Source organism: Hydra viridissima, unplaced genomic scaffold (assembly GCF_058129835.1).
Source record: "Hydra viridissima isolate aposymbiotic clone 2 unplaced genomic scaffold, HvirCarnegie_v1 scaffold_5, whole genome shotgun sequence".
NCBI classification, from domain to species: Eukaryota; Metazoa; Cnidaria; class Hydrozoa; order Anthoathecata; family Hydridae; genus Hydra; species Hydra viridissima.
Genome location: NW_028324304.1, coordinates 11,783,447 through 11,809,318, shown reverse-complemented (window position 1 = coordinate 11,809,318; position 25,872 = coordinate 11,783,447). Strand labels below are relative to the sequence as shown.

The 25,872-nt window shown below is 30.4% G+C and overlaps 2 protein-coding genes, 2 long non-coding RNA genes and 2 pseudogenes across 6 annotated transcripts; 1 reads left to right on the top strand and 5 right to left on the bottom strand.

The window, feature by feature from the left end:
• Nucleotides 1-507: 507 nt before the first annotated feature.
• Nucleotides 508-3,455, bottom strand: LOC145186763 (uncharacterized). The gene is made up of 3 exons (XM_090088656.1): nt 2,993-3,455; nt 2,308-2,614; nt 508-2,124 (listed from the first exon to the last, which is right to left on the bottom strand). Exon 3 carries the CDS (start codon nt 1,940-1,942, stop codon nt 953-955), a length of 990 nt encoding a protein of 329 aa, XP_089944782.1. The 5' UTR covers nt 1,943-2,124; nt 2,308-2,614; nt 2,993-3,455; the 3' UTR covers nt 508-952.
• LOC149888708 (uncharacterized) lies at nt 3,444-7,118 on the bottom strand (annotated as a pseudogene). The gene is made up of 4 exons (XR_016452899.1): nt 6,545-7,118; nt 6,302-6,367; nt 6,019-6,106; nt 3,444-5,698 (listed from the first exon to the last, which is right to left on the bottom strand). The product of XR_016452899.1 is annotated as an uncharacterized LOC149888708 (transcript).
• LOC149888707 (uncharacterized) lies at nt 3,444-8,106 on the bottom strand. The gene is made up of 4 exons (XR_016452901.1): nt 7,898-8,106; nt 7,349-7,519; nt 7,117-7,179; nt 3,444-6,972 (listed from the first exon to the last, which is right to left on the bottom strand). It is a non-coding gene; the product is annotated as an uncharacterized LOC149888707 (long non-coding RNA).
• Nucleotides 3,549-5,474, top strand: LOC149888709 (uncharacterized; annotated as a pseudogene).
• Nucleotides 8,107-14,542: 6,436 nt separating the features above from the next.
• On the bottom strand, nt 14,543-21,608 carry LOC145189528 (uncharacterized). Of its 2 annotated transcripts, none has more exons than XR_016452897.1 (7): nt 21,199-21,608; nt 17,001-17,081; nt 15,710-16,450; nt 15,506-15,617; nt 15,142-15,242; nt 14,863-14,944; nt 14,543-14,752 (listed from the first exon to the last, which is right to left on the bottom strand). XR_016452897.1 is itself a non-coding variant. In XM_090088655.1 (7 exons), exons 1-7 carry the CDS (start codon nt 21,535-21,537, stop codon nt 14,673-14,675), a joined length of 867 nt encoding a protein of 288 aa, XP_089944781.1. In that variant the 5' UTR covers nt 21,538-21,602; the 3' UTR covers nt 14,543-14,672. The 2 variants fall into 2 exon arrangements, 1 of the variants encoding a protein (XP_089944781.1); XM_090088655.1 differs by having other exon boundaries at nt 15,710-15,781; nt 21,199-21,602.
• On the bottom strand, nt 18,550-20,440 carry LOC149888706 (uncharacterized). The gene is made up of 2 exons (XR_016452898.1): nt 20,326-20,440; nt 18,550-19,665 (listed from the first exon to the last, which is right to left on the bottom strand). It is a non-coding gene; the product is annotated as an uncharacterized LOC149888706 (long non-coding RNA).
• Nucleotides 21,609-25,872: the final 4,264 nt, after the last annotated feature.

Genomic DNA, 25,872 nt, shown 5'->3' with positions numbered 1-25,872 from the left:
AGTGTGCATAACAATAACAAAAATATTGTTATTGTTATGCACACTAATACAATTTAAATTGAAACATTTTTGACTTATCAATAACTAGTGTTATCACCTCCTGATGTTATTACAGTCTGACAGCGCCGTGGCATACTTTCAATTACAGATCTAATTGTTGTCACAGCTTGTCTAGGCTGTTAGGTGGTAAATGTCCAAAACTTGAATGTTAACATTATTTAAGTAAAACGTTTTTACTTTCTTGTGACATTTATCAATCAATGTATTTTGGAAAACGATATTACATCCACGGTCATTTACAAATAGTTATAAAACATAAAAATAGGGACAAAATCACAGAAAAAATAAAATTACACAACATTTAAACATAGAAATAAAGTTTAAAAAGTATATATTTTTGTTACATCTTCGACTTTTAAAATTTATAAAAACGTTACATGTTTTTCTTAACTTTGTTTAGCGTTTAACTTCTTTTTTTTTCTTCATACATTTTAATTTAAAGATATCTTTTTGTTGTATTTGATTGACTTTTTTTTTTCTTTTTTTTTCTTTTGGCTTAATTTTGTTAATGCTTTCATTTATTCTTTAATATATATGAATCGCTAACCGCAGAATAGCAACAAGTCCACAAATCCTAATTTTACAGGAAAGACAAAAAACTGTTTCGACCCTTTATTTTTAAACTTTGGGTTTTCAATTTTTTCCTAGTTATTCAACAGTTAGTAGGGGTTTGAAAGATATGTATATAATTTTTTTAATGTATTTTGTTATGAGTGTAGGACACATTTTCAAACATGGACATGATCCCTTTTTGCAGTAAACGAGGTTTAAAAATAAAAAATAAACTACTAAAATCTTAAAAAGTGATTTATTTAGGCTACACTAATTAAATAATGCTATTTTATTGTTTTATTATCATAATAAAATGCACACTACAACTTAAGAACGTTATTTATTCAGTTGGTTGATCTTCTTGAATGGGCACAGTACTTACAGGCCATAACGTTATTTCATTCCAAAATCGGAGCTTTTCAACCGGAATATAAACCAAAGTTTTCTTTATATCTACAATTTTTAAGTGGTTGATGGATAATACAGCTGAATAAGCTTTATTAGTTGGTAGTTCAAAGTCTCCTATAGTGTTTCGTAAGCGAAAAATGTCACTTATCAATCCAGCAATATGCATACTGCATTCAATCTCCGCAGGTTCATCAGAAGAAACTGACATCTCACGATATTTTGAGATTGAAAATGTTATTTTGTTAGATTTTAGTACCTTTTTTCCATAAGAGTCATTGCTTAAGCATGTTCTCTTGTAAAACTTGGGCCACCAGGCACCGTAGCCAATAAAATCTTCAAATGACATTTTTTTCACATTAAACTTTCCAGGAATGTTTGAAGAACTGTTAATCAGATTAATTACTTCATCAGTTTCATAATATCTCTCTACTTTTTTTAGTTTTCTCCTTATAATTCCAAAATCAAGGTCATTAGGCATAAAAGAATGTCCCCTAACAGGAAACACCAAATTTATTTTATCAAATCTCTTAATTTCACAAAGAGCCATCATAAGTCTAACAAGGGTGTGGTTCTTGTTTTGACCAGCACAGTTGTCACCAAAAAGGTGTAAAGTTTTAACTTCATCTGAAATTTTGTTTTTTACATACCACATAAGCATAGAGCATACTTCGTTTGAACCTTTACCTCCTTCGCCTTCATGATAAATAAAAACAGACATTTTTCGGGAAGCAATGTCAGGAATTCCAAAAACGTTTACTATGAGTTTCCTGAAATAATAAGTATCTTGTACTGGTATGCACGGTAATGTAACATTAGACATGTAATCTATACATAATCCAACTTGTTTAGCGTCTTTTATGCATTTCTCTGTGGTATCTTTTATTTTGTTGTAAAACTTTTTAGCCCTCCTATTGTGGACCATAAGCTCTGCTATTGCATGTCTTTTTTAATTGTCATTAAGAAAAGGACTTTTTATTTTCAACTTAAGTTCCTCACAAGCAATACATGCGTCTTTTGCAGGTTGACCAAAACGTAATGAGTAATTTTCTTTGAAATAATGCCAGAAAAATTTATATGACAGCCTTTTCTCACTGCCAAGTGTAGCTAAAAGGAAATATTTATGTTTGTTTATAAACATCTCATACATAGTTTTTACGTTTAAATTAGCTGGTAAGTATTCTTTATCTCTTCCAGTATAGTGTTCAGTTTCTCTAGGATATTGTTCAATATGAGCGCTCAAACAAGTGATTACAGTGCCAGGAATGGCATTACCAGAAACATTTCTACCTCTTTTATTTATTGGAGTTTTGCTTAGCTGTAACACTGTTTGGAAGTACATCCGTATGATTTCATAAATCCATTTTTACATATCTTAGTACGAACCCCATTGTGCATAATATGGTACTTCACTACAACAGATTTAGGTTTTGTAGAAGAAGAACCTGGTCTAGATCTTGGACGGTTAACTGGGGAAACCTCCATTAGTGACTGCAAGTAGACGTCTTGTTGTGTTTTAGTTTCCATATCATCTAGCTTGGTAAATATTGCCACCATGTCATCCGCCATGTAACTCTTCAAACAGTTTTTCTTGCAACTGAAATAAAAATGAAAAGGTTAGGTCTATCTATGTTTTAATATCTATGTTTGAAAACACATAAGCTAGGTTTCTACCAAAAACCCTAGGCATTTCCTAATTAATCAGAGAATTAGACTACTACTAGTAGTACTAGTTGTTGCATGGCTTTATTTATGTAGTTTTAATGTAACCTAGCTTTGTTCAAATATCATAAATGCAAAATGTTATGACACATAATCAAACACAGCGGCCAGAAACCTACAAATGTTGTGCATTTCCTTCAGCCAATTTATCTTATGCAAAAGACACGAAAGATAACAGTATTTAAAAAACTTTCTAGATGAATATTACTGAAATATTATAACAATTAATACAAATAAATCGATAACAGTTTACCTGCAAACATTAGATGCTGGTTTCTTGGCAGGTATTGTTTTTCCAACCATGTTTACATGTTCTTTTCCTGCCACTTTAGCCTTCTTAATTACATTCCTTTTATATCTTTCGGAATTAACAACTCCTTTCTTTCTTCTCTTTAAAGAATTGTCATCTTCATCTGAATAACTCATTATTAACAAAGAAATTTGTAAGTCACAAGCAAAATGTTATTATTTTATGTTACTAATGTTTACCGCAGAAAAGAAACAAGTCCCGGACGTGTTTCCTTTCTGCGGTAAACGCAAAATTCAAACTGGTGCCATGCCTATAAAAATTATAGCAGGTTTATCCCTTTTAGCAGTAAATAGTAAATAGTGTGTCTACCTTTTCAAAACTGATTTATGTTAAAAAGTCATTTTTGAATTTTTTGGACTTGTTTCCTTTCTGCAGTTAGCAGTTCATATATATATTTTTCTTTTTTACTTTTAACAGTTTTTGTTTTTTTCTAGATGATTTTTTTTTCTTTCTTTTTCACCGTTACAAAAAAGCGACCGCCATTTGTGATGTCATTGCAATGTCTTCATCATTCATATTTATTATGGTCTTTATCACTAAATTTGATTTGCGTTTTGGCAAAATGTCGGACGCTTGGAAACACTACACCTTAAACAAAGGGAAAACAGTTACTTGCAAAATTTGTGGAAATTCAAGTCAATACACAAGTTCCACAACTGGAATGTGGTATCACTTAGACAAGAAACATGGAATCAAAAAGGAAACACAGGAAAAAGTGACACCAAAAGCTGCATCACAATCAAAAAAGCCTAAGATTTCAACTTTTTTTCAAAAGCAATCAATCGAAGAAGTGATTTCAAGACTTATAGCACTGGATGGATTTAGTTTCAATGCCATTGTTAACAGCTCAGCTGTACAACGTCAAAACACTGTATCTGTATTTTTCATAACTTTATATGAAAATGATTTTGTAAAGTACGTTGGGCCGCCAACTTAACTTCATACTTATCACTTGAAACTTCATAATATGAATGACCTTAAAAACACTTTCAATTCTTTAGTGACAATGGGAAAACGCTTTTCAATTACACTGGATGAGTACACTTCTTTGAAAAATCGAAGGACATGAATATTAAAATTCATCAAAAAAACAATCACTGGAATCTGGGCTTGACTCGAATTTTCGGATCTCTGCCGGCTGAAAAAGCTACAGCTGTTGTCACTGAATAAGTGGCAGAATTTGGGTTGAAACTAGGCGACAGCATTGTCTGCTCAGTTACTGACGGAGCTTCCATGATGGTTAAGTTCGGAAAACTGGTTCCAACCGAGCATCAAACTTGTTATACCCACGGAATGCACTTGGCCGTTCAAGAAGTGCTGTACGAGAAGCCTTCTCAACAAATCCAACAAAACTCATTTGAAGAAACAAGCGACGACGACGAAGTCAGCAGTGACGAATGTGAATCTGACATCGAAGTCAGTTTTCTTGGTGCCGCCATGGATGAAAACATTCCTATTCCGAAAGTGAAAATTCACTTGCAATCTGTCATCACAAAAGTCAGAAAAATTGTCAAGTTATTTCGAAAATTGCCCGTCAAAAATGACGTCCTTCAAGAAGAAATTAAGAAAGAGCACGGAAAAGAGGTTTCACTTACCCTTGACTGCAGAACAAGATGGAACAGTCTGCTATCAATGATTCAACAGTTCCTCAAAGTCAAACATTCAATCAGAAAAGTATTGAAGGACATTTCTCCTCATTTGATTTGCAGTGATGATGAAGAAGACATTTTATCCGACATTGTTGCTGCTCTTGAACCAGTAAAATTAGCAGCAGAAGCACTTTGCCGACAAAATCCAACTCTTCTTACTGCTGAAGGAATTTTCAAGTTTCTTGTGAACAGGCTGAAACTACAAGATTCACCTCTTGTAGTTTCAGCCTGTTCAATGCAATGAAGAGTGCAATTTTGTGACGTTTTGAAGAGAGAAGGCAGAGCAATCTTGTAAGCTTGTACAGATATCTTTCCAATCCAGAATGCTTGTCCGACATTGAAGAGCATAAAATTTTCAATATGCCGCCAAAAACTTGCTGTCTAGGCTTTTTCCAACAAATCCAGATGACCTGGAGTTTATTCAAGAAGTGCATGGCTCAGAAACTCTTGACGAAAATCCACTTTCTCTTGAAGAGGAACTCGAGGAAGCAATTCAGCATTCGGCCAAAAAACAGCGACACAATTCAAACGACGAATTCAAGGCAATTTCAAAAGAAATGTTGGTCTATGAAGCGACCGGAAAGAGAACTGCAAACCTTGAACTTTTGTTCAATGCACTAGAAACCATCCCACTAACAAGTGTCGAATCTGAGCGAACCTTTTCTGCCGCTGGATTATTTGTGACAAAAATTCGATGCAGAATGAGTGACGACTTACTTGATACACTTTGTTTTCTCAAAGCTCATTTTTTATCCAAAAATAAATCTCAAACCTAACATTAATGTGTTTTATTTACTTATTACTGCATTTTATGGTCTTCTGTTTATGCCTTTTTATTTTTTACCGATTTTACCGGTAAATTTTGATTTTTTTACCGTTTTACCGGTAAATTTAAAAATCGGTAAAAGCTCAACTATATAAGGAGCATATTTCAAGCAGAAGGCTATAAACGTCCGAGTTTCTTTGTCTGTAGCTTTTGCATCACAGCGCTTAATCGATTCTAGAAAATAAATGCAAAAATATTCAAATTTGGTGAAGTAAATAAATATGCAGAGAAAGGAGGGAAGAAAATCTTCCAGTAAAATTATTTTATACAAATACATGAAGTTTTCAATTTTTAGTCGTTTAAACAGATTTATTTTATTTTTTGATGAACTTGTGCATAAAAAGTTTGACATCTATTTTTTGTGAAATCAACTAAATTTATTTATTTTCAACAGGCAGCCAATAAAAAGTAGTATACGAAAAAGTTTATAATAAAACAATATAGATTTGCATCTTGCCTAATTTTTAACATTTAAAATCTAAATAATATCCTACCAATTATAGCTTTATAAATATTCAACCTTTCCATAGGTAATTTCACAGTTACTTTTCCTTTCAAACCAACCAAATTAAACTTTGAACTCTGTTTGTCATAAGCCCAAAAGTTAGAGAATTGGTATATAACATTGGCAACACAAGATTAAACATGTCAAAAGAGACATTCAACATCTTTATAAAAATTTCAACATTTTAAAATCTTTCTAAAAATAAAAAAATTGGTGGAACTATTTTTCTTTACAAAACTAGTAAGTATTATTGATAAAAGAAATGTTTTAACCTGTTTATCATGTTTTATAATACTTTTCTTTTGATTGTTACCACGAATGGAAGATAGCTGCCTCACCTGATGTAAAAATAGAATACAAAATAATATCTCTATGAACAATGTGGCGATCCTGCACAATAGAAGATCTATATTCTCAATGGACATTTTTGGGAACATCCACCCAATACCCAAGATATAGATAAAATCCACCCAATGACATTAATCAATGGTACATTTTAATGAAAAATAACTCACAAACTTTTTAAGAACTCTTTTGTCAGCTCCAAGTTTTCAATCAAATTTATATAGAACATTAACATCATCAAATTGTATGTCAACCTGGGTCTCAAAAGAAGTGAAATTAAATAAAAATCTACAAAAAATAATTATTTTAAATAAGCCTACCATTACCTTTAAGATTTTTTGAGCTAATTAACTCGTCACGAGCACATGCAGAATCTCTTCTATTGTAATTCATGTAGGTTTGAGGAATACCAGCAGAAACATTGGTGAATGAGCTTTCTGATTACTAATAGTGGAATGATTGTTTAATGTTGGTTTGAGTCCAGAAAAACCTCCTCATATAAAAGAGGTAGTAGTTGACTTAAAGGGCATTGGTATGTTGGCTGATAAAGCAGTGAGTCCAGAATAGCCATCAGGTATAGAAAAGGTTGCAGTATAACCTTTAAAAACCAATTTAACATTAAAAAAGTTTAATAAAAAATTTACTACAGTAAACACCATTAATATGTTATTTTGAAGGTCTAAAAATTAATTTAAATGATTTAAAATAAAAAGTAAAACAATAGCATGAAGGGAAAAGGTACCAGATAAAACTTTTTGACTTGAATTACTCCTCATTGCTTTTTATGGAATATCATAAAAGGCTCCTAAGAAAGAAGGAAGGAAAATAACTAATTGGTGTTTCTTTCTTTTCTTTTTTTTATTTTATTAAAAAAGAACAACTTTGGTTGTTTTATTTATTGTAAAAGAAAGAAAGAAAGAAAAAAAAAAAAACTTAACAGCAAGAATAGTGTTATCAATAATATATTCTTTTACTTGTTTTCATTTTAGGTAGAACTGGCATTGGAATAGACGTTTCTGCTAGCTTAATAATTGCATGTCTCTTTTCAGATGAGCTGGTACAACTCTTAATTGTCATTTCATTGTTATCTAATTCTCCAGTTGTCACATTGTCTCCATACTCCTCACATACTTCTTTGTCATCATCTAGGATGGAATAATTTATGTTTACAATATGAAAGACTTATTTTAAGAAACAAAAATAAGGATGACCTCTTAATCTTAAGTAATTTTAACGAGTACTCATTAAATGTATGAAAAGACCTAGAAAAAATTTAAACACAAGTCTTTAACAAATTTATTTTAGAAAGAGATATAGGTGAAGCGTCTTAGGAGTATAGTGGACATTTGTGTCATTACAAATATGCAAATAATTTAGTAGAATTGAAAGAATATTGTGAATGTAAATAAATAGAGAGATGCTAAAGTGGTTATGTTAAAAGAGTCATTTAATAATAATAAATCCTTAATTACCAGTTAGCTTTATGTATTTCAGTTTGAATTAATACCAATCATCAGTTGGACTAGACATTTTTTTCAGCGATGACTCCACATTCCTATTAGCCCAAAATACGTTGTCAATTTACCCAGTTTGATGGAAGATTCTATTCAAATTCCTCTTATGAGCTATCCTTTGCATATTCGAAGTAAACTGCTCTGGTCCATGACACTTTGTTTGTCACACTCACATCATTCTTCAATATTTAAATTATTGTACATCTGTTTATCTAATTCAAAAGAAAAAATTAATCTATAAAAAATAAATTAGGAAAATATAATAGTAAAATGAATAAAAATATCAAAATAAATGTGTAAAAAACCCATTATTATAGGTTTCAAAGTTATTAATTTATTTTCTTATAACTAATATCACTAGTATTATTACTTATTATTATTTATTATTATTATATTTATTGTGTTATTATCATTACTTCTATTATTACTATAACAAATTTATCATAACATGTGTGTATATCATAACATAATGTGTGTGTATACATGTGAATAATATTTACATGTATTAGTATTGTTAGTATTGAGAGAACTCGTATTTATTGATGTTTATATATTTAAAATGGTAATACTGCAGTTAAGCGGCGTAAAATAATTTAATATTTTTGCTTTTATCGCTCTCGCTCGCAGAGGCTAAAAGTTTTTAAAATAATTTTAAAAAACTTAAGTAGATAAATTTCAAAGTGGTTATTTTTTTAAATACGTTTTTGTTTAAAATTTTTATTTTTTGTTTTTATTGTTAATATTTAACTATTTTATCATTTATATTTTTAATATTTACTTAATACATTATTAATTATGTAAAGAAAGTTAAATTTGTATATTTTATGATTGTACAATTTTAGATTGTTTTAGGCAAATTTTTTGTTACAATTATCTTAATAGGGTACCACAATAATTGTTCTTGCTAAATATGTTTTTAAAAAATATGTGGCTATGAAAATAGCCGTTTTATTTATCAACTACAGAGGATACTGACGAGACACACAAGATAGAAACGCCGAAAATATTGGAAACCCTTTAAATGTTTGACACCAGCAACACACGTGGTTCAGCCAGGATTTCATCTTTAGCAACAATAGTTATTGGAGCACTTGGTTTCCCATGACCAACACGTTACATAGCCATCTAAACAAAGATTTACCATGTTAACTAAGAAAAACTATTTACTTAATGTAAACTATTTATTCAGTGCAGAATTAATTAAAATTAATTTTTGTATATATAGTTACAATACGTATAATATATAATAGAAATGAAAAAATAAAAAAATTTAGCAGTGACTATTACTTTTACTTATCTTTTCAATGAGGCTTTTCTTTCTTTTCTTTTTAAACATTTCGAATTTTTCCATATTTCGAATGAGGTTTTCTTTCACGTTTCGCAACGTCACTTACAGATTAATTTTTTTCATTTTCATTATCGCAGAGTTTAATCAAGCGAAAATTAAAAATTATTTTACGCCGCTTAACTGCAGTATTACCTTTAAAATATATAAACATCAATAAATACGAGTTCTTTCAATACTAATTTATCGTTATAGGATTTTTAGCTTTAATTACAAACTAAAAAAACATGTTTGTAATTAAAGCTGTGTAAGATTTCTTTTCAATAATCATTACTAGTATTAAAATTGCATTAGTGTTAAAGTTACTAATGACGAAGACGCTAATATTCGCCATTTTTTCAACGAGATGACGAATTTTCAAAGTGGAAAGTTATAATTTAGAAATTAAACATGGTTTTTGCCGCTGCTTAACTTTTTAAATTTTAAACGGTTCATTCGAATGTTAATCATTACGGAAAAAGCGATATAACAATCAAGGAATAAAAACCAGGTCTTTAACTGCTACATTTAAATTGTTTTTTAAATTCGTTATCGCCATGAAAAAATGGCGAATATTTGCGTTTTTGCATTTTAAAATTTTTCAGATTAAGCTTAGAGTACATTAAGTTGGTCTAAAAGTATTGTTTCTTATACGTTTTCTTATCTTTAAACGAAGATCTTTCTTAATCTGTAAAAAAAAATAGGGGAATGCGAAAGTAAAATTCCAACGTTGAAGTTTCAACCTTGCTTCGACGTTGACACGACGTCATTTGCTTGCTGGGTCCAGTCTTCATGCATGAATTCGATTTTTTGAGATGGTATTGCACATTGCTAATAAAAAAGAAACAAGAAAGTGGCAAGCAAAATCTAAAGAACACAAAGAAAAGGCATCTGTAGCTAAACGAAAGATTCAGACTAATTTTATGAAAAAAATGGGGCTTGTTGCTGATTTCCCTAAAAGTGGTGGTTCTGGAACAAGCGATGATGGCAATAGCTCAAAGCGTGCTTTTGCAGCATATGAACAAACAGCTGAAATTCTGGGTATTGATCAAAACCTTATATTCAGATTTTACATTATCTTGGTAACACTCTCTTCAGGATATGAAATAGACTGCTTAAAGTTTAAGGATTATTGTTTGGACACTTTTAGACTATATGTGTCCCTTTATCCATGGTATTACATGCCTCAATCAGTTCACAAAGTGAACAATTGATACATGGACATGACATAATTAAAAGCCTTACATTACCCATCGGACTTATGTCAGAGGAAGCTCAAGAGGCTAAAAATAAAGACTTCAAATCTTTTAGCGAAATTTTCAACCGAAAAACATCCAGAAAAGCAACAAATACTGATCTTATCAATAGACTCCTAGCTTCCAGTGATCCTGTTATTTCATCACTGCGTAAATCAACATCACACCAAATAAATCATAAAGCATTTCCTTCAGATGTTTTACAATTACTTAAACAATCTTCAAACGATATTATTGTTTTATGATTTTTTGATGTAATTTAAAATTGATAATGTTTTCTTGCACTATTTTTTGCTTTATTATTCCTAAAACATTATTTATCTAAATACTCAATTGTTATTCAGTATAAGTGGGTCAAAAATCCGATAAAATATTCAAATATCAATTTACCACTTTGTAACTAAGAAAGTATCCGGTAACTAAGCAATATAAGTATTCATAACAACTAAATTTAAAAAATTATCACTTTTGTAAGAAATGTGATCTCATATTGGTACTAATGCCAAATTTAGTGAATATGGCACATAAAATATCTGCAGATAACAAAAGTAGGTTGTTGCTAAGCAAAATAAAGGTATCCATATCAATACGAAGGCACACTCATATATATATATATATATATATATATATATATATATATATATATATATATATATATATATATATATATATATATGAGTGTGTGCCTTCGTATTGATCAAATTAAGGAAACTCAAAAGAAAATCCTTGATCACCTTGAACCTTTTGAAAATAATGAGGTAGGACCTAGAGGATTCATAGCTGATAACATTTTTACAGAATCACTTGACACGTTAGAGAGGTTTGACAAGGAAAAACAATTAGTTCCAGTAAAGCAGCTAGGTTTCAGATGGTATTAGAAATAGGATTTTCTTTCATCTTAAATTCATAGCAGGAAGCCTGGTTTTTAAACTAAATGTTCAAAGAGGAGATTTTAAAAAAGACATTTGAAAAAAGTCAATTGATGATAATCTGTGAAGAAAGCGACGCTAACTGAAAGTTACTGAACTGCTAATTGTGGAGAAACCCCATTTGATTGCTAGATTCATTCCCTTAACGGCTGTTGCGAAGGAACTTGTACAACTATAAAAACGAGAACATTATGTAAGATAAATAGGAAATATCAATGATTATTAATAAACATATTATTTCTCCAAAACAAATTATGAATATCACAATAACAGCAAGACACACGTTGAAAACCAAATCCCGATAGCATTAAAGATGCAAACCGTATTCGAGACCAAGAATAATCAAGGAGAAGTCAGGGATTTATGAGGTGTGGAGAATGTTTTAGAACATTTTTAACCCTTTACTGGCCAAATTATGACAATATATGATAAAAAATATCATTTTTTGTTGTATAACCAATTTAAATCAACAAAATATATCGATGAAAAAAAAAAATTCAATTTCTGTAATTTTGGTCAAATTTGGGTTTGATGCCATATGGCATCATTGATCAATTAAGATAATTTGGAAAAAGAAAGTTATAAAACACTTTCATTGAAATATACACATATATACATATAAACACAGCAAACAAATAGGCTCTAGTTCAAAAAGCATGTTTATTTTAACATATCTAAGAACTAAGAAAACTCTAATTACAGTTTTATTCAATTGTGAAAGTTTACATAGCAGTCGCGATTGGCTACCAAGCAAAGGAAAACATCACATTTTGCACACATCATTCTGCTATAAGTCTGACACACTCTGCATAAATTTTTATCTTTTAGTGGTTTTGGCCAGTGTTCAATCTAATCATATCTAATATCATTAATAGGAATTGGTATGGCTGGTTTCTTTCTATTCTTTTGTTGAATCTTCTCAACACTGCTACGTTTAGATGGTCTTCTTGACACTGCTACGTTTAGATGGTTTAGAATTATAAATTCTGCCAATGCTAGGTGTTTGTTGATTGGAAAACCTAACTGCATATAATGCTGTTTGTATAAGATCCAGGCATTCACTTTGACCACATCTACAAAATACCAAAACACTTTGATGTACCATCGTCGTGTTTTTACTTCTGTGCCAGCGGTATATGGTACTCATAGGTGCTATGCCAAAACAATTAGATACTAAATGAACGTTGTTGTTGTCTAGCCATTACACAACAATTAATGAATTTTTATCAATACAATAATCAAGTGAACCTCTATCTTGTTTCTTGAGTTCTTTTGATGATATTATTGGGCACCCATGTAAACGACTTGGTGTGATGGCACCTGCAGCTTTTTTTTCCGATACATTTGAGATATAGGATCAAATCAAGTGTGGAAAACCAATTATCAAAAAAAATAATTTTGTCTTCATGTTTAGGTAATTCCTTGCACAAATAGGCCACTGATAAAGTGCTTGGAGATAAATGACCATACTCTGCTAGTATTCTATTTTCCTTTCAAGCATAAAGGTAAAAATTTTACATCATTCCAGACCGTCCAGCTCTGACCATGTTTTTAAAACCCCATTTTTCTTGACATTTTCAGCAATTTGAGGATATCGAAGAGAAGTGGACCAATACTAACTGTAGGCAGGTAATTTAACTAACCCCATCAACATTTGCATCCGAATTTACATGGAAATTTCATTAACAGTGGTATTGATGGACTTACCTGATTTTTGTGTGCTGTACAAGTTTGTGTTTTCAACAATCAACTGCAATAACTCATTAGTAAACAATTGTATGTATATATATATATATATATATATATATATATATATATATATATATATATATATATATATATATATATATATATATATATATATATATATTAACTAAAGTATCTGTATAAATTCGTTTTTTTTAAATTCAAACCTATAAATTATTTATGGTTGGTAATCACTGTAATATAAATTTACATTTATCAACATACCACATTAAATGAAACTAATCATTTCCAAGAGATATATTAGAAATACAACTCGTTTAGGCCAATAATACACAAAATACTGATCACTTCTTGAATAAAATACCCTCAAATTAATCTTTACATATATTTTTTAAAATATCATTTAATAAAGTATTGTATAAATGCGTTATTTTGACACACACACACACAAAAATAAAAATGAGATATTTGAGGTTTTTACATCTTTCCTCTACTACTATATTAAACCTCGTGTTTACTTTTAACAAGGTACATGTACCATTATGGATAGTTTTAGCGTGTGTTGAATGAAAACCTCGGTGTTGAGTAACAAAAGCATTCTCCTTCTTATAGGCTTTAGTAAGCCTATAATAAGGAGAATGAAATGAGATGAATTTAAGTGCCACATAGAGGTTCTTACAGAAGTCCTAAGTCTACCTTCATTCTTATAAAAAAGTTTATAACTGAACTAAAATTCGAGAATTCAAAGGAGAACATCTTTCCCAAACGAGATTAAAGATCTTCAAAATTAACAAATCCTTATTAATACTCTTGGAATTGATTAATTGAAAAATAATAAAGAATAAAATACCAACAATATTAGTTGGTATTTTATTCGTCTTTACTTGTTAAAAACTGGAAAACGAACCCCTGTGCATCATTATAACCAAATTCCATAATTTCGAAGTGGGTAAAAAAAAATTAGGGATTTTTACAATAAATAGGCATATTCTATTTATAAGATCACAACTGATGATCTATTAAACGTACAATTAAATGCAAAAGGTAACTTTTAATAAGAGTAAGATTGATCATTATTATTTACAAAAAGCCAAAGACGTATGCAGGAGTCATAGATAATGAGGCCATTAAACTTAAACATTATGCGCCATTATCTTAGTATATTGTAAGAAATAATAACTTTCTTAACAAAAAAAATTCTGACATTAAACGCCAATTGAAATCTGTTGCTTAAGATTTCACACAACTGACTTTGAATCAGAACCAGATTCAGCACTAAAAGTTTTTTATAATGATGATAATGATGCATAGTGAATGGAGACTAGATGACTAAAAAATTTATGTAAAAAGAAATTTAAAATTTTATGTGGAAAGAACTCTAAAAAATTTATGTGGAAAGATAAATAGATACATAGGTAACATAGAAAACATCTAGATATTTGAGAAAAAAAGTTCTTTTAATTAAAAACAACCAAGCGTATATGAATAGGTTATTACAAAAATAATTGATTTTAAACTTTTGCTGCAAAATATACTATCAATCTTCATTTGTACCAGATGAGCTGCCATTAAGGAGCTACAGCCTTTATATCTAAATCTAACTTTGGGCCAGGAGGGATCACCAGACTTAGACGTTGGAAAAATTGACCTAAAAAATTATATTTATGAAATCATAATATGGAAAATACTCTATTATTTAAAGAAAGATGCCGAGGCACTGCATAAGCAAGAACATACTTAGCCAAAATAACTACTAACCTTTTGATGTTAACTTGTGTGAGTCAATTGTCTTTAAAAATACTTTTATATTTTCTTTGATTTCATCTGGCTTAAAAGTGGTCTATAAAAAATAAGATTTCAAAAATTTTAATTAAGGAAATCTAACATCTGGTTTGTGTAACATGATAGTAATAAATTAGAAAGAGGAAAGAGGGGGGATTTAATGTCTATGAATCTATTAATTTTTTACCATTATATTAGTACTAAATTATCATTTTGTAATTGTGAACAACTTAAAAAAAAAAAAAAATTGCATACCAATGCAACTGTATGTCTTAAAAAACCATTGTTGTCAGCAATGTATGATTCTCCGTGCAAAAATACTTGAAGAGCTGCAACAACATCATTTGTTGCAGTTCCTAGATAAACAAAATTTACTTATAAGTTTAAAAAACTTTAAAACAACTGAATATTTTTAGTTGAGAAGAATTTTAAAAAACTTTAGGAGTTGAAAGCAAAGTTTTCTTCTCCTATATCAAAATGAACACAAATAACAGTTTCATAAAGAAAATTTTTTTAATGCTTTTTTTTCCTTCATTAAGTAGCATTGAGTAAAAACACAGAAAAAAAATTAACAGTTTTTTTTTTACTAAGAAAACTGTTCATAAAGAAATTTTTATACCTCTTCGAATGTTTGGCATTTTGTTTTTTAGTATTTTTGGAAGATGTTTAATGTTAGGAAGAAAATCTAATGTACTAAGACAGTGATCAAAGTGTAAAGTTCCTTCTTCAATCTGAAAAAAGCACACAAAAAAAGAAAAAGTACATAATAAGAACCTATTTCAAACATTTTTAATACAAGCATTTTGACAAGCATGAAACATACTTGTTTTATAAGTTCTGTCCCACCAACAATAATATCATCACCAAATGCTCTTGCATTTACAGCAGCCTCACCCTATTTTAAAATCAATTGTTGTAAGAAACAGAAAAATGTCAATTATATTAGGTAAAGTTATTACATAACATTTTTAATAAAAAACAAATAGCTTTTAATTATTACATCATGTTATTACATAGTATTTTGTAATAAAAACATTATTGTGGAAGATATGTTCAATTTCAAAATTAAAAACAAAAAAAAAAAAGAAACAGATAACCAAAAAGAAAAAAAGAATAATGAAGTTTACTTTACAGTTCAGTAAAAGAAGAAATAGAAGTAGAATAAAAAGTTACACAGATTTTAAGGAGTGACATAAAACATTAAAGCCAATCAAAAAACATGATAATGCATTTTTGATGACCCTTGGAATATAATTAGAGAAGTCAAAAAAATTGTTCTCCTGTGACTACTCCTGTTGTTGGTCCTAGGAATCAGGTCTGAAAATTATCAACTATAAGTTTTATACATCAGGTAACATGGGTTTTACATACAAATATTTTTAAAAAATTCCATAATAAATTGTACATTCAATGTATATTCAAAATAAACAATTACAATTTAAATGTATTCTACAAAACTTTACGAAATATTTTAGCAAGAATATAACAAAAATATTCATTTGCATCTTTTAAAATATCAAGTTGATAATTGTTCCCAGAGAACTTTACAAGCAATAATCATAATCTGTTAAAAAGAAAAAAGAAACTGAATTAAAAATAGGATTTGTAAATAAAAATTTGTTAAGCAAGTCATTCAATTGACTTCTTTCACTAAAAGACTTGATATTTAGCAAGTCTGATGCTAATAGTGAGGCTGCTTAATATTGTGGCACCAGTAAAAGTATATATGCAAGTTTTTAGGTTGGATTTAATAAGAGAAAAAATTACTCAAATTGAGTTTTGCTATTTTCAAATTATAAAATTAGAAAGAATTCATGTATTTTATAGTCATTTTTGTAGTTTGAAAATCTTTGTCTAACAGGAGTATTTTAGACAAAATAAATTTATTTCTGTTGATCATTTGTTAACGATTAGATATTTTACTAAACAACTGAAACTGCATGATTTGAAAATTGTTCATTTTTTAAAGCCCCAGCTAACAACTCCTGCTAATAATATATTTTAAAAAGTCTAGATTTGGCTGGTACAGGGCCCCCAATCATCCATTACTGTCATCCACACATGGCAGTAAAACAACTTACCTAACTACTAAACTTAAAAAGATCTTTATTTACCTCAGCAAATACAAGAACTTTCTGTGTTGGATTCACTGGTTTAGGTAAATGAATTAATCCTTTTAACGAGCCAACTTTGTTCTATAATTAAAAAAAATCAATCGTATAATTTTTCATGACAGAAAAAGTCTAGTCTGAAAACACTTTTTAAAACACACTTTAAATGAAAAAAACATCAATGTCCTATGAAAATTAGAAAAGAAATCAGGCAAAAAAAAAGGAGAGGATGGTTTTAATTTTCTCAAAAACATTGTAAATTTTAATTATTGCTAATATAATAGGCTCAATTGCTAACTAAGAGCTAAACATTGGTAACAAAGGGCTTCATGGTACTAGGAATTAAATAGAATGGGTTAGAAACTTAAAAAAATGATTGAGGTATTAAAGGTATATCTTTAGATGTGTGAACCATGCATTAGGTTTTTTCACTGCATTATCTACCCAATTGGTAAAAAGTCAGGTATGGCCTAGGTTTTTGCCTTGTTTGATTGTTGTTTAAAATAGTTACAACTAAATTTTTATATTGTAGAATAAATTTATTACAAAGAAATCGCAGCTTAGTTTTTAATTTATTGTTAAGCAATTTTAGTTTCTTAACTTTTCAATTAACTTGCTCACTACCGATTTAACAATATTTTTATTTTTGATTACTTTGAAGTGATAAACTTGAACAGTATTTCTATTTTTGATTGCTTGAATAACTCTTGGTATGTACTAAGAATAATATATGATAATAACTTCAATGGAAGTTGAGCTGCTTTTTGAAATACTAAACTCCATATTTTCACAAATCCTTATTTTAGAGTAATAGTAAATCAGTGATTAAAAGAACTAATAATGATAAATTGACATAACTCCAATCTGCAATAAGAAAATTTTTTTCCACTATTAATAGTAGTGGAATATTTACTAAAGAAAAGAGCACTGTAGGTACATCAGAAAACTTGCCTGAAAGAATTTAAAATTAAAAAAAAAAAATTGCTTTGAATGGTTAATGAATCACACCAAATTCATCTTAACTCTAAAATTTAAAAATTACACCAATTCGTGTAGGTTTTTTAAAAAAAAATTTGGACATTTTAAAAAAACTACATATTTATATAATTTGATTTACATTTGATGCTATAAGTATCTAATAACAAGTTAGAATGGTACACATTTAGACATTTTAAAAGTTTTAGGTGTTCTTTACTTAGTTTATGTAATAAATATTATTACTTAGTAATAAAGATAATTATGATTTTAAGAATCACACAGAAAAACATTAAGACATGTGCCAGAAAAAATCTGCGCGGACATTATAAAGGATATTTATTTAACTATTGTATTTTGATTTGAATATTATATATATTTTAAAAGTACATATATTAATATTACTAAATTTCACTTAAGAAAGTTAGTGAAGTTTTGCAGGTGAGAATGAACGCACCTTGCGTTTTACACTCGACATCAGCTTTTGCACAGTCTGCAGTTGGACTTTCTTGGAAGCTCTAATCCATTTGTTTTTGAAGTCTTTAATGTTTTTGGCTTCTTTTACATTGAACCTTAGTTTTCTTTTGACAAGAGTCCAATATCTTTCGATAGGACTTAGTTTGGGATTATTTGGTGGATTGCAGTGTTTTTCAACGAAATCTATTTTATGTTCTCTAAGCCAGTTTATAGTTGTTCCAGAGTAGTGACATGATGCTAAATCAGGCCGATATAATGGGTTACCTGTGTGTTCTTAAAAATGGCAAAAGACGTTTCTTGACACATTCTTTTATGTATATTTTGGTGTTAATTGTTCCCATAGTCACAAAACAAGAGCTTCTTTCACCACATTCACAAATTGCTTGCCAAACTAAGAATTTTTTAGCAAACTTTTGCATTCCAATCCATTTACAATTGGAATTCAGTTTCTTGCAATTAATTGCTGAATAATGATGGTGTACTGGAGGATATCAGAAATATGCAGCACAATAAGTCCCATCATCAATAACACAGGGCTGTGTTTGAAAAAAAACTTTCTGTTCTAGGGGGTTTCTTAGGTAATTCCTAATGAAATTGGCCTCCTAAACCCGAATATGACATTCATTTTGCTCAATCAGGTGAGGTTATTGAAATACAGTACACCTATTTTTTTTTTTTTTGAGAAAAATATAATTTTATAGAAATCTCTCATTTTCATCCTAGTAATGTGATACGTTGCAATAATTATTTGTGAACTGAAAAAAGGCTCAATTTAACTCCTTTACTAACTTTAAGCTTAAAAACAACTTGTGAAGTAATCAAATAATGTAAAGAAAAAATCTATTTCCCGAGGAAAGACGTTCTTGATGCCATTTGTTTATGAAGAGTTATTGGTTAGTCACGTTTAAGACACCAATAAAAGTCAGCTAACATGTTTATGTCCCAACATCCACACTGATGCAAAGAAATCACTAAGCTATTCTTTAAGCCACTTGTCATCAGCGGTTTTATGGCATTACCCAGTGACTGAAGAGGTGAAAATCTGTTGGAGATTTTCTTGTGAGTTAATCCTGTATTTAATCTTGGATTATGAGGGTGAGTTGAATTATAAGTGTTGTTGTGTCCTGGTCAAACAATCAGTTCAAAAACCATTGATCAAGCTTGCTAAACATATCTATTACCTGAAGGTCGTTGATTACAGTTCTGTAGGATGCACCTAGATGCAAGGTTAGTTAATGTTCAAAAGTGATTACCATGCTGGTGGGGCCATCACTCAAAATATGAGCGATCACCCCACCAGCATGATAATTATTTTTGAAATCTAACATGATAATAATTTTAAAATGTAATAAACAAATAAAAAATATTTGTAAAGGTTCTATTATCTACATATCTAAAGATCTCTGAATACTTTTTGTTGTGTAAGTAAAAACTAAAATTATCACCAAAATTTTATAATAGTTTACAGATAATTGCAAAAAAAGAATGATTAACTAAAAAAAACTATCATGTAATTTCAACTGAGCACAAACTTCAAACTTTTACTTTTAGAACCAATTGGAATGGGAAAAAACCTAGGGAATAGAACTTTTTAAATTTTCATATACTTATACAGATAGATCTTGCAAGAAAATTCAAATGCAGCCCAGCTTTGAAAGGAAAAGTACTTAATTCATAAAATGAAAACTCTAAAGCAATCTATTGATGGAGAAATTGTAGCAGTTTGTACAAATCTTCTTGGCTACTTCGCTATCAGCTGTAGGAGTTTTTAAATTTCTACAAAACCCCTCAGCAGCATTTGGAAATGATCTGAGCAAAGAAGCTTTGCAACAAATTAAAAAAGATTGAATGAGCATCACAATGTCAATTTAATTACTTTAATGGTTTATTTAGAAACAGGAATGTGCCAACATCTGACAAATTTTTTGAATACTGCTCCAAAGTAGAAGCAAAATGGTTTGCTAAGACATTCATAAAAAATTTATTTTCACCAATGTACTATCATGTGATCTTTATGGCACTGATGAATATTTGATTGTTTTACCAGAAAATATTCTTAAAAATCAGCTGAAAGAAACTATTCAACCAATTATCAAACATTGAAATCACAGCACCTAAAACAAATGTAGAACAAATGCATTTAAAAAAAGATTTAAATTTTAAAATGTATTTTAGAAGAGAACTGAAAATTTAAACTCAATCCAATTCAACTACCTCTGAAAGTGTTTCCTTTAAAATAATACTCTAAAATAGGTTATTTTAGAGTATTATTTTAAAATTTTGAAACACTTTAAGAGCTTACTTTTGGTTTTCCAAGCCATTAAATCAACTTTCCTAAATTTTAAAGTAAATAATTAAAAAATAGAGAACAAAGTACGTAAACAAAAGGTCAGGAAACCATAAAAGCTGTTGGAAAAAATGTCTAGCTCGCTCTCATTTTATTTATTTGTTAATTTTTTTAAACTATAATAGAATTACATAAACAAATATTGAAATTTACAAATTTACTTTTAAAAAACATTAAAGTGTAACAATAATTACAAACTACTTGGTAACTGATTTTGAATTGGAAGCTCAAAATTTACAAGATTATCATCTTAAAACCTATCAATAATGTTAAAAAAAATTAACAAATTCTTTTTCTTAGGGTTATTAGCCTAGGATGTAATGGTAATGGATAAACAAAAGATCTTTTGAGAAGATTTTTTGTTTTATTAAAAATTTGAAAAATGTAGAAGCAAAAGGTTACCTTTCCAGTATTTAAATCAACCTTAAGTAAAATATCAATCGGTTCTCCACCAAATAAATCATATGCCTTAAAGGTATCAATAGCTTCTTGCAATGAGTGAATTGGTAAAACTTGATCAAAAATAAAAAAGACATCATCCCTATTCACTTTATTGCGGTCTTTTTTTGTGCTTTCCAAAAATTTTTTGGGAATTCTATTGTATCGACGAAAATTTCTCGAGAGAAATAGACAACCACATCTTACAAATTGGTGAGATTTTTTGCATTCTATTATGTTAGTAAGACGAAAAATAGAATTTTGCAACGCCAAACGAAAACTTGGCATTTTCGTCGCAGCCATGTTTATTACAACAGAATACAGAAAATATATCGATATATCGTTTAAAACGATGATTTTCAAATATTCTTCCCAAAAAAAAAAAAAAAAAGATATCGCCGCGATATTTATTTTTCCATACCATCAAAACCGATTTTCCGTGAATTGGACCGAACCAACATTTTCCTCAAATAAAAAAACTTACTGTTGTTACGAAATTATTCGACTGTCGACTAAATCGATTAATGTATTTTTCAAAGTCGACCAAAATCGACTATTACATTTTAAATTTCTACTGCGCCGTCTAAAAGTCGATTTAGTCGAAATATTTCAATAAAATTTTTTTATCATAATGATATACTTAAATGATGCTTGACAATTTATTTTTTAAATGCTATGAAATAAATTTAACTAAAAAAAAGTAAGTAAAAAAAAAAAAGGTGGTATGTTATACTGTTATAATAACACATGCTGTTGTTATATCAAGAGCATTTTGTTAATTTTTAATTCATCAGATCTATTAGACAAAATAGATTAAATCTATTAAACATCATTACAATCACTAAGTAAAGAAAGAAAAAAAAAATACAGATGGGTATTGTATATCATTTTTAACAACAATTAGAGCAAAAAATTAACAAAAAATTAAATTAATAAAAAACACTAGCGTAGATAGGTAGGAGCAGATGGGGCGGCTAAACTTATTTTGGGGTGGCAGATTTGTTAAGCTTTTTCGCATCCTGAACTGAGAACCATACACATTACATAACATTGTGTTTTAAAAGGGATTAGCTGGTTACTATAATGAGAAAAAAAAGGAAACATATTAATGATGTGGTGGTAAATACAGTAAGGTAAGAGTTAAATTTATGTGATACAAATTAGTTTCAATGATCAAATATTTTCATTTATGAGGAAGCCTTTGAATTTGGGATCCAGGAAGTTCGCAAATTGTACTGATTCACAAAATAATTAAATAGTTATAAACTTCGTCCAACCATTGTAAACCTTGTTGAAATTCGTTTAGAACATTGTTTACTGTTCGTCCACATGAGGGAATCCTCAGCTTAAACGCCTCTTCTAACAGGTTGATGAAGATGTTCATAACTTGCGGTGCATTCGGCGGATCCTCTCAGAGCTGCTTCTAATCTGATGAAGGTATTGACCAGATGCATCGAGGTCTTTTCGAAGCTGAATCTTTTAAACACTCTTTTGATCGCCAGAAGTGGAACTCAAACGGCATCCAAACTGCTTTTCGGTTGCTCCTCTGGCTCGACTTGTGGACTGCAGCCGCCAACTTCTTGGCATTTTCGATGGCAGCGGTCAGCTATTCTGCTTTCAGGCCTCATTCACACAAATGTTGATGACATGATCAAGGCATCTAAAATAGTGATCGATGTTCCTAGAATCCCTCATACCTTTCAGCATGTTCAAGGCGACATCAGTTATCATTAACTTTTGAACGCTTGGTCCCAGACCATCAATTTCGTCGATCATCGAATCAGTCACCATTATAATGGCCTTGCCGATGTGCTGACCCTCAAACTTCTTTACCCCCAGAAGGTACTTCTGTGGCTTGTAGGAGTTGGCATAATGAGCGGTGGTGGTTTGGCATAACTCAGAAAATTGGGAAGTCCAGTGATCGGTGGTGAATGCTACAGAAGCTACGTCGAGAAGGTCAATTTCTATCTGGCGCTCCTCTTCTTCCAGGACATTTAGATAGAAGACCGTACAGACTAGGTTGGCAAAGACCTATGACAAATAAGATTAGTTAGTCAACTGTGAGGAGGGAGAAAAGTTAAAAACATAGAAAAGACGATACAGAGTTAAAAACAAAGAAAAGACGATACATAGAGTTATTCACCCTGTCATATAAATAAACGATAACACAATAAAACTTAGTGAAGAAAAAATTAAAAACAGCAATTAAGAAAAGACGTACACGCAGAGACTTATTTACCTGTCAAGTAAATTAATGATAAGAAGATATAGCAATGAAACAAAAAATAATGGAGAACTATAAAAGCTCAAAAATAGAGTTACGAAAGATTTCTTGATAAACAAAGAGAGAGAGAGAGAGAGAGAGAGAGAGAGAGAGAGAGAGAGAGAGAGAGAGAGAGAGAGAGAGAGAGAGAGAAAGACTTCTCATGAAATGAAGGAGCAAAAGGATTTCTGAATAAACAAAAAAAGAGTGAGAAGGACTTATTGAATAAACAAAAAAGAAGGAGGAAAAGTTCCTATATATAAATGAAGAGAAGAAGTCAAAGTTTTTAAGAAAGATTTTTAAGAAGAAATTTTAGAGAAATAGAGTTTTTATTATTGAAGAATTTGAAATTGTTGATAAAACAGAAGAAGTAAAGAAATAAATAGAAGTCAGAAGAAAAATTGATTGAAGAGAAGTAAGCAGAATTTTCGCCATTTTTATTAAAGGAAAAAATTAAGAAAAGAAGCTAGAAGAGTTAAAGAGGAGTTATTGATAAAAACAGTATTGAACACTAAAAGTAGAGTAAGAGAGCATTCTTTGTATTTTATAACGTAATGAATAAAAGAGTGCTAACCATTACACACTAATAAATTGCTTATTGAAATATATTTTGTAATAAAATATACTGAGGACGGCAAACACAATCTTAAGCTTTTTACATTAAACCTTGCCCATTCCTAACCAAACTTTCCACAAACCTGCCCATTCCTAACCAAGTACTCCCCACGCCATCAACCTTGTTCCGAACCTCCATATACCCTTCCACTCAACTCTACAACCCAGACCATCCCCAATTCCTGACCTTCATCATCTTACTCAAAACTTTAAACATTAAATAATTAAATTTTCATTAAAATTGCCGCCCTCACACAAATATAAACTATTTATGCTCAGTAAAAGATCATTCATTCAACGTTATTGGGCGAGGTTTTACGAAGTTATTTAATTAACTTACTTAACAAATCTAGGCAATTCCAATAGACTAAAGGGCAGCTTGCAAGCCACCAAAAACTTCATAATGTTCAAGTCACATCTAAGCTGTAAGTTGTCGGTCAGAGGGCACTTGTACCTCTGACTCGGAGTCGTCAGAGGAGTCTTTTTAAATGGGGTTCTTTTGCCTCTCCAAGTCTCGCCAAAAAGCTGAGACTGGACCTTGTTGAATCGTATTTCAGCAAGGTTTTCTCATCAGTCACTTAAAGAAAAACAAGAAACTTAATTTACGAACGGTTTTAGTCATCCGAAAAATTATAAAATGTTTAAAAATTTTCATCTTCTGTTTGAGCAGGGTTCCCAAGGCACCGCAGACCTTTGCCGCCTCATCGAGTTGAATAGGTTTGCGATGGCCGGCCATTCCTGAAGTTGATTCGTCAGGCCGATGCAGGGAGACGCCACATAGCAGGTATTGAGCCCGGTCGCCATCACCTTCTTCCTCGAAGTATTGCCACAAGCGGTGTTCCTGTAGGCGACACATCATTTCTTGCCTGACTTACGGGGTCCAACATCAGTAGCCAATTGTTTAGTAGTAGAGAATTGGCCGGCTTTGGATCCATACCCACTCAACACTTCAACTTCAGGTTCAGGTATCCGCCTTCCGGATTTTCAAGAGACTGTTGGGACATCTTTAGAGTGTATATTCCACGTCAACAACTTTGAACCAACTGAGATCTTTTTTAAGTAATGCAATATAAACCAAGCTAATTATTTAGTTTATATAATAACAATAATAATATATTCGCTCTACTTATTCTACGCTGTACTGAGCACTCTTACTGGAAATATTAAAATAATTTCGACAATACTATATTATTGCTCCTTCAAATCGAACACTCTCTAGTATATTCGGTTACATTAAATAATTACAAATTATGAAGAACCATTATTTCAACTATTCGATGAAGAACGTACCAGTACCATCCAAAAAGCAATACTTGAAATATTTAACGGAGAAAGTCGAGTGACTTATTAAACGTATGAGATGGAAAGCTTTGATGTGAAGACACTATAATGAGATGTTTCGTAGTCGCTTCATTGTGCCGCGACTACAAGGTGGTGGAGGTTCGGTAGGCATATGGGGTTGCATCACTTATGACGGCCCAGGTCTCTGCTACTTATACAATGGTCGTATGGATCAACATAAATATATCGAAACGCTTGAAAATCATTTAATCCCGACTAGAGACATCTTTTTTAGCAATGAGTCAGAGTGGCAATTTCAACAAGATAACGCTCCTTGTCACAAGGCAAAAACGGTGACTATTTGGTTTCAAGAAAACAGCATTAAGGTACTTCAGTGGCCAGCTAGATCACCTGACCTTAATCCAATCGAAAATCTATGGACTGTACTGGACCGCAAACTCACTAAAGCTCCCGTAACA